Below are 13,529 nucleotides of genomic sequence, written 5' to 3'. Positions count from 1 at the left end.
TGAGCAATTAGGGAAATTCTTTAAGGAGATACTTTTGAATGACAAAAGTACTAACATTTACTAAGCTTTTACTATGTGCCAGACGTTGTTTAAATAGTATTTTATTTATGTTAGCTCACTCAGTCCTCCTAACAACCTTGTGAGGTTATTACTCTTATCCTCATTTGACAGACAAGGAAACTAAGTTACTAGAGCCCCTGCTCTAAACCACTTGCTATACTGCCTGCCTTATGAAAAGACAGTGAAGATGAGAAAAGAGAATTCAAAACAAAGGGAACAACTACTGCAAGTCCCCTAAGACTGAAGGAGCTTGGCTTGTTCAAAGAAAGGATTGTCCGTTTGGCTGAATCCTGGTAGGCAAGGGAGAAAGTAGAAGACGAGGGTACAGAGGGACATAGGACCCAGATTACAGGGCTTGAGTGAACAGGGTAAGGAGTTTAGATTTTATTCTAAGTGCTATGAAGAACCATGTGAGGATTGTCGATGTTAGAAATGTCTAAACCTTTAGAGAATTTTTATGAGTTTATTTCATCCAAACTGATAACATATGCTGGGAGCAAGATTTCAAATGCTTCCAAGAAATGACAGTTTGCAGCTTCTTTTATGCATTTGGAATTAAGGGGGGACCTTAAGAAAGATTATATGAAGGTGGGAGAAAAGGAGATACAGGGTAGTTAACAAGATTGTATGCTCTCTTAAGATGATCACCTTTTAGAATGAGTGGAGAACCTTTTTTTTGCCACGGACCATTTGGATATTTATAACGTATTCACAGGCCATACAAAATTATCAACTTAAAAAATTAGCCTGCTATATTTAACTCACCCCTTATGCCTTGGTAGGGCCAAACTAAATGATTTTGAGGCCTTATACAGCCCTTAGGCCAGACATTCCCCACCCCTGCTATATAGCCTATCTAATAATAGACAAATATGCAAATTGACCGCACCTTCGCTACGCCCAAGCCACGCCCACCAGCCAATCAGGACAAATATGCAAATTACCCCAACAAAGATGGCGGCTAATTTGCATATCAAGACAGTGTAGAAAGAAGCCAAGAGCTGCAGAAGGGAGCAAAGCTGCAGAGAAGCAAGCAAGCCTGGGGGAGGAGAAGGGAGGAGCGGAGGCGGGGCCAGGGGAGAAGGGAGGAGCAGAGGCGGGGCCGGGGGAGAAGGGAGGAGCGGAGGCGGGGCCAGGGGAGAAGGGAGGAGCAGAGGCGGGGCCGGGGGAGAAGGGAGGAGCGGAGGTGGGGCCAGGGGAGAAGGAAGGAGAGTGGGCTGGCAGAGAAGTTAGAAAAGCAGGAGGGCTGGCGGAGAAGGCGGGGCAGGGGACAAGGGAGGAGAGCAGGCAGGGCGGGGTAGAGTGCAGCAGGAAACCCTATTGCAGGATTTTTCCTGCAACGGGAACGCTAGTATCTATATATATTAGAGGCCCAGTGCACGAAATCGTGCACGGGTACGGTCCCTAGGCCTGGCCTGCAATCAGGGCCATCTTCCCCAGCTGCCCACAGCCGGCCCCACCCCCCACCACCACCCACCCCTGGTTTCCCGTTCGCCATTAGGCAGTTGGAGCCTGCCGGCCAAGGAAAGGGATCCAAAGGTGGTCAGTGCGCCTGGTCGTCCCACCAATAGGGTCAGTCATTCTGGTCGTCCCACCATTAGGGTCATTTTGCATATTACCCTTTTATTTTACAAGATAGAGGCCTAGTGCATGGGTGGGGGCCAGCCGGCCTGCCCTGATGGGGGCCCCAGATCGGAGTGGGGGTCCCCACTGAGAGGCGGGGCTGGCAGGGGTGAGGGGCCACAGTCGCTTTGCAGGCCAGCCACGTCCCCGATCGGGGCGGGGGTACCTGCTGGGGGCGGAGCCAGCAGGTGTGAGGGGCCACAGGTGGTTTGCAGGCTGGTCATGCCCCCGATCGGAGTGGGGGTCCCAGCTGGGGGACAGGGCCAGCAGGAGCAAGGGGCCGCAGGCAGTTTGCAGGGTGGGGGTCCCTGGTGGGGAGCAGGGCTGGCCAGGGCAAGGGGCCGCGGGCCTTCTGGTCTCTGGTCATTCGCCGTTTTGGTCGTTGTGCATTCATTATCCTACTATAGGCCTGGTGCACAAAATTCATGCATGGTGGGGGGGTCCCTCAGCCTGGCCTGCATCCTCTCCAATATGGGACCCCTCAGGGGATGTCCAACTGCCAGTGTAGGCCCAATCCCACAGGGACATCCCTCTCGCAATCTGGGACCGCTGGCTCCTACCCACTCACCTGCCTGCCTGCCTGATCGCCCTAACTGCCCTCCCCTACCGGCCTGATTGCCCTAACTGCCCTCCCCTGCTAACCTGATCCCCCTAACTGCTCCCCCTGCCGGCCTGATCTCCCTAACTGCTCTCCCCTGCCTGCCTGATCACCCTAACTGCTCTCCCCTGCCAGGCTGATCCTCCCTAACTGTTCTCCCCTGCCAGGCTGATCCCCCCCTAACCGCTCTCCCCTGCAGGCCTGATCGCCCTAACTGCTCTCCCCTGCCAGCCTGATTGCCTCTAACTGCCTCTGCCTCCGCCCCGCCACCGTGGCTTTGTCCGGAAGGACGTCCAGAAGGTCGCCCAGATGTCCAGTCTAATTAGTATATTACCCTTTTATCAGTATAGATATAATAAAAGGCTAATATGCAAATACACTGAGTGGCCAGATTATTATGACCTCTGAATGCATAATAATCTGGCCACTCAGAGTATTTGTATCTCAAATGGGTACCAAAAGTATTGGGGACTTTTGCTGGAGATCAACCACCTATTTGCCCTGAGCTTTCTATCAGCCAGTGCAAAGGGGAAAACTGATCAGGTGCACGATTTATAGTATCTTTGATATAAAATAAATGAGGTACTCAAGAGAAGTACACTGAGTGGCCAGATTATGTGTTCAGAGATCATAATAATCTGGCCACTCAGTGTTGGCCGAACGGTGGAACAACCAAACAACCGGTCACTATGATGTGCGCTGACCACCAGGGCGTGTGTGGGAACATGGTGGGCGTCGGCCAGAGGAGGATGGTGGAGCAGGTAAGCGGGGACGCCAGACCAAGGCAGGGCTTCGGTCGCTGTCATCAGGGCGAGCCTCTGGTGGTTACTCCCACGTGCCACGGTTCTGCCTGGTGCTCGCACCTGCTGCCGGCGCCAGCCCCGCTCACACCCACAGCCAGCACTAGAGCCGCCGCTTGCACCCGTTGCCGGCGCTCAGCTCCGGTCTCAATCGCTCAGTGCCGTCAGCAGGTGCAAGCGGCAGCTGGCAGCCCCAATCGCCCCTCAGGGCTTCTCCACCTTCCCCTACTAGGTTGGATCGGGTCCGGCAGCCACCTCTCACACCTGCTGCTGGTGACAGCCCCGCTTGCACCCCTGCCAGTGCCAGAGCTGCCGCTCACACACGCTGCCGGCGCCTAGCACCAGTCCCGATCACTCGGCGCTGTCAGCAGGTGTGAGTGGTGGCTGCCAGCCCTGATCGCCCCTGAGGGCTTCTTCACCTCCCCCTGCTCCTGAGGGGCAATCGGGGCCGCAGCCACCACTTGCACCCACTGATGGCGCCAGCCCCACTTACACCTGCTGCTGGCACCGGCCCCAATCGCTCCATGCCGTCAGCACGTGTGAGCGGGGCTGGCGCCGTCAGCGCATGGGAGTGGCAGCAGCGGGAGCGGGGCTGCCACTAGAGAGGGCCTGGGGTCCACAGCAGGAGGGGCCAGGCAGTGGCGCAGAGGTTGGGCCTAGACCCACCCCTGTACCCACTGCAGCCTCAGGACCCACAGTTCCTTTCAAGGTGCACGAATTTGTGCACTGGGCCCCTAGTATAGGATAAAAGCCTAAACGACCGAACAATCAAACAACTGGTCAACTAGTCACTATGACGCGCACTGACCACCAGGGGACAGACGCTCAATGCACAGGATCGGGCTCCCTCCTGCCTGGATAGGGCCTGCGGGGATTGGGCCAAAACCGGCTATATGACATCCCCCAAGGGATCTCGATTGCGAGAGGGCGCAGGCCAGGTCGAGGGTCCCCACCAGTGCACGAATCCATGCACCAGGCCTCTAGAGAGTGTGTGTGTGTGTGTGTGTGTGTGTGTGTAGATAGAGAGAGAGAGAGAGAGGGAGAGAGATTTCAGAGAGGAGAGGACGGGAGAGGTAGAGAGAGAGACACATCAGTGATGAGAGAGAATCATCAATCGGCTTCCTCCTGCACGCCCCCACTGGGGATCAAGCCTAAACCCAGGCATGTGCCCTGTCCAGGAATTGAACCATGATCTCCCAGTTCACAGGTTGAAGCTCAGCCACTGAGCCACACTGGCCAAGCCCCACCCCTGTTTTAAAAGAAAGAATCTGGAAGGAGGCATTGACCTAGATGCACAAAAACAATGGACAGAGCTCGCTTAAGGCAAAGATAAGTCTTTTAGTAAAGAATTTATGTGCCTGGAGCATGACTGACTACACTGTCCAGTTAGGAATTTATGATCAGATCGTCCTGTGAGGTTACTTTCCATAGAACCTTGTTTTCATCCACAGAGTTTTAAGCAGAGAGATGATATTCTGATTATCTATTGCTACATAACAAACTACCTTAACATTTAATGGCTTAAAACAAAATTTATTATTTCTCTTAGTTTGGGGGTTGATGGGACCTGTTTAGAATCCCTCATACTCATATGTTACAGTTAAATGTCAGCTGAGGCTGGAGTCACCCAGAGGCTTTTTCACTCACATCTGTTTTCTGAGCTGAGGTAACTGGCACAGCTGGGGTCTGTCAGGCATCTCTGTCACCTGGCAGCCTTTCCGTGTGACAACCTTGAGCTTGCACACAACATGGTGGTCTCAGGATAATTGGACTTTTTGTATGACTGCTGACTCCCCCAGATTTAAATAGAAGCTATATAGCCTGGGTCCAGAAACTGAAAGTGTCACTTTTGCCATATTTTATTGGTAAAAGCAGTCACAGAGCCCACTGTTATTCCAAGAGAGGGGACATAGATCCTACCTCTTTGTCGAAAAGTGTCCAAGACTTTCTGGCCATCTTTAAGCTACCAGAAATGACATTCCTTTTTACATTTTAAAAGGGTCATTCTGGATGCTGGGAGGGGCATAGGGAGGAGCAGTTAGATGCTCTTCCTTTAGACTTCCACAGCATACATACTATGGCTGTCTTTATCAATACATATCTCTCAGTTGTGTAGTTTATATATCTTTTCTCCACTGGGCTGAGCTCCTTGAGACTCTCCAAAGACTCTCAACATTGAATCCCCAAAATATAGTAGCTCATGCTATATACTTAGTAACTGTTTTTATGACTTAAAGAATAATTACAAATATAATCAGAGACCAAAGCATTGAAAGTGGTAAGATTATATATACTTTTACATATTTCCATTATAAGTATATATCTAATTGCAATGCAGGCACAAGATCTAGTTTTTATAACCTTTTTCATTTCTCAGATAACACTGAGAAGTGCTTTAGCATTTACCATTCTATCTACAGATATCTTTAGTAAAATTTAACTTATTTTATCAATATTTCATTACCATTTTTATATTGAAAAAGTTGTCAAAATAAAATTTTTAATATTTCTTAAAAATGAAAAAGTCTCATTTATAAATCAGTTTTTGTTTGTGTCTGCTCTGTAGGAAACTCTTAGAGGAGGAGATGGCAAAGAACTAGAAGTCTCATTTGAAGGACTAACATTTTAGTTATAGGGCAGGAAAAAATGAGGTCAGTAGTCCAAATGCAATGAGTGAAAAACATTTTTTTTAGTCTAAAAATAAGTTTCTTATGATTGTGAGAAAAAAAATCTATAACTTTTTGCTTGATTTTAACCTAAACTAATGAAATTCTTAACTATTGTATTCTATTTTAGGTATCCTGCAGCAGCTTATGTTGTTTATACTGGTGATGTTAATGTCAGCAGTCAACAAATACTAGACGGTGCTTTCAGAAGATTTAACATCAGATTAATTCACCCAGTGAAGTTTGTTTTCTTAAGGAAACGCTACCTTGTGGAAGATTCTCTCTATCCTTACTTCACACTGCTGGGCCAAAGTCTAGGGTCCATCTTTCTTGGCTGGGAAGCTCTGATGCAGTGCGTTCCTGATATTTATATCGATTCAATGGGATATGCTTTCACACTTCCTCTGTTTAAGTATTTAGGTGGTTGCCGAGTTGGAAGCTATGTTCATTATCCCACTATCAGCACTGACATGCTCTCTGTAGTGAAGAATCAAAATGCTAGATTTAATAATGCAACCTTCATTACCAGGAATCCTTTTCTCAGCAAAGTAAAGCTCATCTATTACTATTTATTTGCTTTTATTTATGGACTTGTTGGTTCCTGCAGTGATATAGTCATGGTCAATTCTTCTTGGACATTAAACCATATTCTCTCACTGTGGAAGGTTGGGCATTGCACTAACATTGTTTATCCACCTTGTGATGTGCGTACATTTCTGGACATTCCCTTAGAGGAGAAAAAGATGACCCCAGGACATTTACTGGTTTCTGTTGGCCAGTTCAGGCCTGAAAAGAATCATCCTTTGCAGATCAGAGCCTTTGCTAAATTGTTGAATATGAAGAAGACTGAGTCACTTCCTTCACTTAAACTTGTCCTCATTGGAGGTTGTCGTAACCAAGATGATGAATTTAGGGTAAACCAACTGAGAAGACTTTGTGAGGATCTAGGAGTTCAAGAAGATGTGGAATTTAAAATAAATATTCCATTTGATGAATTAAAGAATTACTTGTCTAAAGGAACAATTGGTCTGCATACCATGTGGAATGAGCATTTTGGGATTGGTGAGTTTGTTCTTTAACTTGTTTGGTGCTATGAGGTATATTGATAAAATTATAATGCTCTGGAAGTTTTTCTGTTTTATAAATAAACAGAGAAGTTTAGAACATGCCCAGGTTCAGTCACAGTAAGAGGTAGAGCCCACATTTTAACCCAGATAACCCCTGCTCTTAACCACCACAGTTTCTCTCCCCACCTCCCCCCATATGCATACTGGTGCAGATTCCTAGGCCCCACCCTAATCCCACTGAAGGGCCACATCAGAATTTCTGGGTGGGGCCCAGGGCTAGGTATTTTGGTAAAGTTCCTTAGGTGATTCTGTTTTGCATCAGAAGTTGAGAACCACTCTCTTCAGGGGGACGTCTCACAGTTTGGTTCTTTTATTGATTCTGTTCTCATTATGGGAATGTCCTCCTTTTCTTTCGGCCAAATTCCATTATAAGTGTTCATCTTAAATCTCCTTGCTCTTCGATTTAGCCTTATCTATTCCAGAACTAATTACTCTCTCTGACCTCCTGTTATGTACACATTTTGGTATATAATCAAGTACTGTTTTGTGTCTGATTTGGTTTAAAATATGTCTCAAGTGCCTTTTTGTGCCTCATACTGCTAAGTGTTAGGGGAAAATAGAAAAACATAGAAGTGAAGTCTCCTGCACTATGGCTACAATTTCTCTTATACTCTTTTGTCCCTAGTTAGTAGCACAGTACTAAGCTCAGACATATAGCAAGAACTTGCTGATCCAAACTTTCTGCATAGAGTTTGACTTCCCGTGCTTCCTTCCACAGATGTTTACTGAGCATTTACTGTGCCAGGCACGGGTGGGTGCTGGGAATGACGTCATATAAGAACTGCTCTTAAACTTCAGAGGCTCACAGCTCTGTGAGTGATACAGACAAGTTGAACAGTCATCATTAACTGCACAGTGTGCTGAGTGCTATGCTTAGGCAAGTGCAGAATATGAAAGAACCTAAGAGAAACACCTAACAGACTTGTGGGGTCAGGGACCAATGGCCCAGGAAACGGTGTGATACTTAAGCTGGGACCTGTCAGTAATTAGAAGCTAGCCATGCCAAAGAGGGGAGGGCAGCCAGCAGAAGAAGGGTAGGTACAACATGGTGACAGGCATCACAAAAGGAGCACTAGCAGGCACATGCAGGAACAGGGTTCAGTATGGCTGGAGCATGATGGAGGAGCAGCAAGACAACGGAGGAGTGACCTGCGGCCAATCACATGGCCATATTAAGCCAGTGGGAAAAGATAGAAAGATTTTACGTATTGGATTTAAAAGCATTCTGTTTCCTAAAGTTCACTGTGGCAACAATATGGGGAATGGCTTGGTTAGGTGAGAAACAGGAAGAACAAAACTAGAAAGTCAGGAAGTTGAGTTGGGCTTCTGCAGCAATCTGGATGACAGATGATGGCATTGTGAACCTGGTAGGTGAACATGCCAGCGAGATTCTGAAGAAGGATTGAACAGGACTTGGTGATTAATTGTATGTATTAAATGAAAGGCAAAGAGGAGTTTGGACAACTGTGTGAATGGTGATGCCTTTTACTTAGAGAGGAAATGCAAGAGGAGAGAGAGGTCATTAATGAGCCAGGTTCTAGCATGTAGAGTTCAAATGTCTGAAGGACATGTACAGTCAAACCTCATTTCTAAGACATCTCCCATCTTGAACAATTCCATTCTCAACCAAGTTGTTCACAGAAAAAAATGTCTCGGTTTTCTACCAAAACTTCAGTTTTTGACCTGACAACCCTTTCACACATGACAAAAAGCATCTCAGCAGACAAGCAAAGGAGAGGGTGCTTTTGTTGCTGGTGATGAGCACAGTTTGTTTGTTTTTTTTAAATACACTTTTATTGATTTTAAAGAAAAGGAAGAGGGAGAGAGAGATAGAAACATCAATGATGAGAGAGAACCATTGACTGGCTGCTTCCTGCACACCCCCTTCTGGGGATCAAGCCCGCAACCCGCTGCATGCCTTGACGGGGAATTGAACTGTGACCTCCTGGTTCATAGGTGGATGCTCAACCACTGAGCCATGCCAGCTGAGCCAATTAGCACAATTTTTAAAACATAAAGAGGCCACCAAGAGTGCTAATATGCCCAGCTGGTGTTGCTTAGTGGTTGAGTGTCCCAAGAGGTCCTTAGTTCAATTCCCGGTCAGGGCACCTGCCTGGGTTGCAGGCTCAATCCCCAGTAGGGGGCGTGCAGAGTGCTAATGTTGCTAAGGGTGTGAATGTGTTCACTAAACAATAATCCCAGGCAATTGAATAGATAGAAAAACTGCTGTTGTTTTGGATAAAGGAAAAGCAGTTACCTGTGATAGCATTTCGAAGGCAGTGATTGTTAGGGTCCCCAAAGGAGGAATGCATGAGGCCAAAGTGGTGGGATTATGAATATTGGGTCATCTGGACACCAGATGGGATAAGCCCCAAAATGGCATCAGCACCCAGGGACAGGGAGTCAAATATTTTAAAGAACTCTAGGCGGACTTTTTCTGAGTGGAGAGTTCTCTGGGATGGTCCGGAGGGGAAGGATAATGGTCTTAGCAAATGGAATGTGGTCTTAGCAAGTGGAATGTAGTCTAAGCCAAAGGGAATGTTGTGAAGTGGTCTAAAGATCAGTTCCCAGAGGAGGGAGTGTTGATTCAATTATTTGATCAGATCTAACAGTGATATATGAAAAATTCCTTTAAGGCTCATAGGGGGTGGTTCGATAAATTTAAGAAAATAAGTGTTTATTTATAAACTAGACAGTATATTAGACATGTACTGTATATAAGAAAAGTTGAAACGGAATCATTTGGGGGTTGGGAACTGATTAATTCAATTTACATTATTTCTAATGGGGAAAATTATTCCATTTTCAAACAAATCATTTCTCAAACAGCCTTCTGGAATGAATTAAGTTTGAGAAATTAAGTTCCACTGTACATGTGTGTATCCAGCAAGCATTTATATATATACTAGAGGCCCGGTGCACGAAATTCGTGCACGGAGGGGGGTTGTCCCTCAGCCCAGCCTGTACCCTCTCCAATCTCGGACCCCTCAAAGGATGTCCGACATCCCTCTCATAATCCAGGACTGCTGGCTCCCAACTGCTTGCCTGCCTGCCTTCCTGATTGCCCCTAACTGCTTCTGCCTGCCAGCCTGATCACCCCCTAATCACTCCCATGCCAGCCTGTTTGCCCCCAACTTCCCTCCTCTGCTGGCCTGGTCACCCCTAACTGCCCTCTCCTGCAGGGTTGATCACCTCCAACTGCCCTTCCTTGCAGGCCTGATCCCTCTCAATTGCCCTCCCTTGCAGGCAGGGTGCCTTCCCAACTGCCCTCTCCTGCTGGCCATCTTGTGGTGGCCATCTTGTGTCCACATGGGGGCAGGATCTTTGACCACCTGGGGGCAGCTATATTGTGTGTTGCAGTGATGATCAATCTGCATAGTTCTCTTTTATTAGATAGGACAGAGGCCTGGTACAGGGGTGGGGGCCAGCTGGTTTGCCCTGAAGCGTGTCCTTGATCAGGGTGGGGTTCCCTTGGGGCATGGGGCGGCCTGAGTGAGGGGCCTGTGGTGGTTTGCAGGTGGGTCACGCCACCTGGGACGCAAGTGGAGACCCTGGTATCTGGAATTTATTTTCCTTCTACAACTGAAACTTTGTAGCCTGGAGCAGAGCCAAGCCTGGGGCTCCCTCGGAGGCCCGAATCCATTTGTGTTGGGGTTATAATTGAAACTTTGTTGCCTTAAGCGGGTGGGCCTGGCCAGGGTGTGCAGAAAGCTTTGCTTCCCCTGTTGCCAGCGGCAACCCTGGCCTGCTCTCTCAAGCTCCATTCTGCTGCCATTTGTTTGAATTTGTTTACCTTCTATAATTGAAACTTTGTAGCTTGAGTGGAGGCTTAGGCCTGCAACTGCTGGCAGAAAGCTTGGCTTCCTCTGTTACCTAGGGAACCTTGCTCTCTGTGGCTGTAGCCATCTTGGTTTGGGTTAATTTGCATACTCGCTCTGATTGGATGGTGGGCGTGGCTTCTGGGTGTGTCGGAGGTATGGTCAATTTGCATATTTGTCTATTATTATATAGGATGAGTCTGAAGTCCAGGAGAGGGACCTGATCTGGGAATACAGATCGAGTTGTTGTTGTCCAGGTAGTTACTGCAGGCCCCTTGGATGTGGGTAAGATTGCCTACAGAAAGTGTGTAGAGGCCCGTGGTACAAACTGCTGAGAAGAGTAACAGCTCAGAAGTGGGCAGAAGAAGAGTGTCCAGCAAAGCAGAAGAGAAGAAATAGAGGGAGGAAGAAAACCAGTATAATGCAGTGTCATGGAAATCAAGGGGAGAGAGTGTTTGGAGAGGAAGAGTAAGGGCAGCAAGTTTCCATGCTTCCCAGATGCTGGGCCAGATAAGGAAGTGACTGGTGACCTGGTCAAGAGCAATTTCTAGTAAAGGAGGAGTTGAAGCAAGAGTTGAATTGTGGTAAGTTGAGCATTGAATGTAGGTGAGCAAGTGAAATAGTAAGTGCAAACCATACTTTTCAGAAGTTGATGTGTGAGAGGGAGATGAAAGAAGAGACATTAGCAAGAGGAGGATTTATGACCTGAAGAGGTGGAAAATCCTGGAGGGAGGGGAATGAAATTGATTTGATTTGAGGTCTCTGAGAAAGTATAGAGCAGTGATGGCGAACCTATGACATGTGTGTCAGCACTGACACACGTAGCCATTTCTGATGACACGTGGCCGCTGAGGCGGCCGCATGCCGAGGATGAAACATTTGCTGCTCCTGAGGATGAAACATTTGCTGCTCTTGAGGATGAAACATTTGCGAAATAATGTTTTTTCCTCAAAGTGACACACTACCCGGGTTATGCTCAGTTTTTTGGCGAAGTTTGACACACCAAGCTCAAAAGGTTGCCCATCACTGGTATAGAGGAATGGTATCCAGCCTTGAAAGGAATATTATGACATAATGCATATTTTTCAAATAAGAATTCAAATTATAGCACTAACAGAAAATTCTGTTCCATAGAGATTTTACCACTTTTGAAGAAACAGTTGTAAATGATTTCATTTCTTTCCTGTGCATCTAGAATATCAGTTCTGCAGTCAACTAACTCACTTTCTGAAGGGCTTAATTCTCTCTAGAAACACAGTTAAGATATGCTGGCTAGAGTAACTTATATCCTCACCTACATTATTTGACAGAAACTAACCAAAACTTTCATTTATTTCACTGCTGTTGGGCACACAGTAGTTTGAAATTTGTCGGAAATCCAGGCAGTAACTTAAGCATCAGTAATAGTATGCCTCACTGAGATGGCTTACTTTTTTCCTTATTTTCTCCTACTGCTGTAATTTGAACTTATATTTTTGCTTTTGATACCTTTTTACTTCTTTTATATTTCCATATCCGTTATCTGCCATCCTGCTAACTTTCTCTAGTCTTCTACTTTGTTTCATTATCCACATCATAACTGTTTTATATAGACCATCCTTCCATCTACTTGTCTGTTTTAATTAAGAACAAAGCAGCAGCATTGTGAAGGTTTGAAAATTAAAAACCTTAAAATTATTTTATTTTGTACCATGGAAGTTAAAGGAGCACATTTATAGACATACAGATATGTAATTAAATTTTTCATAAGTCTCATACAATTTTTTAAGGTTTCTGTTCATTCTTGTTCATATGAACATGTTCAAAAATTTAAACTACATGCTTTTGTTTTTTCCTCAGGAGTTGTTGAGTGTATGGCAGCTGGCACAATTATCCTTGCACACAATTCAGGAGGCCCGAAGCTTGACATTGTCATTCCTTATGAAGGGGAAGTAACTGGATTTCTGGCTGAAAGTGAAGAAGGCTATGCTAAGACTATGGCTCATATTCTTTCCATGTCTGAGGAAAAGAGACTCCAAATCAGAAATAATGCTCGTGCATCTGTAAGCAGATTCTCTGATCAGGAGTTTGAAGTGACATTCCTGTCATCTGTGGAGAAGTTATTTAAATAATGCCATATCTGTACAAATTAAAGATGGGTAATATTTTTCTTTATATATATAAATATATATATATTTTATTGATTTCAGAAAGGAAGGGAGAGAGAGAGAGAGAAACATCAATGATGAGAGAGTATGATTGATCAGCTGCCTCCTGCATATCCCACACTTGGGGATCAAGCCCACAACCCAGGCATGTACCCTGACTGGGAATCGAACCATGACATCCTAGTTCATAGGTCGATGCTCAACCACTAAGCCACGCCGGCTGAGCTAGATGGGTAAGATTTTTCTAAACTCATTCCCTCTTGTAATATAACCAGCCTAAGCAATGCTCTTTAGATATGTAGGCAATGTATTTATTTTAAGGAAAAAAAGGCAAAACTACCTAAATAGAAAAGATAACCTTATATGTTTAAATGTAAAAATTTTAGATTAGTGCTTGATCTCAAAATCTGAAAAATACAATCTTAAAGAAAAAAAGATGAACAATTTTAATGTTGGTATAATCCATATTTTTTAAATCACTTTAGTAACCAGAAAAGAGAATTTCCTTCTGGAAAAAGAAATGTTAAATAAAAAATGGATGACTGATAATTGATTAGTAACTTAGAATTGTACATTTTTGGAATACAGGAGAATTCTGGTACATTTAAATTTAAACAATATTGTAGAGGACCATTTTGAATATATCTAATGAGTTTCTTAAAAGAAAAAAGAAACCTTAAGCAGGCTTAA

General features: G+C 45.5%; 1 protein-coding gene across 1 annotated transcript in view; it reads left to right on the top strand.

The window, feature by feature from the left end:
- Positions 1–12,846, top strand: part of ALG11 (ALG11 alpha-1,2-mannosyltransferase) — a 29,692-nt gene extending 16,846 nt beyond the window's left edge. Inside the window, exons 3-4 of the mRNA XM_054719778.1 lie at positions 5,878–6,809; positions 12,532–12,846. Coding sequence (XP_054575753.1) covers positions 5,878–6,809; positions 12,532–12,803 — 1,204 coding nt within the window. The 3' untranslated portion in view covers positions 12,804–12,846. The remainder of the gene's footprint in view (positions 1–5,877; positions 6,810–12,531) is intronic.
- The last annotated feature ends 683 nt before the right edge of the window (positions 12,847–13,529 follow it).

The sequence above is a fragment of the Eptesicus fuscus genome, chromosome 8 (genome assembly GCF_027574615.1).
Source record: "Eptesicus fuscus isolate TK198812 chromosome 8, DD_ASM_mEF_20220401, whole genome shotgun sequence".
NCBI lineage: Eukaryota > Metazoa > Chordata > Mammalia > Chiroptera > Vespertilionidae > Eptesicus > Eptesicus fuscus.
The sequence above is the reverse complement of the archived record's forward strand: the minus strand, read 5'-3'. Positions and strand labels throughout refer to the sequence as shown.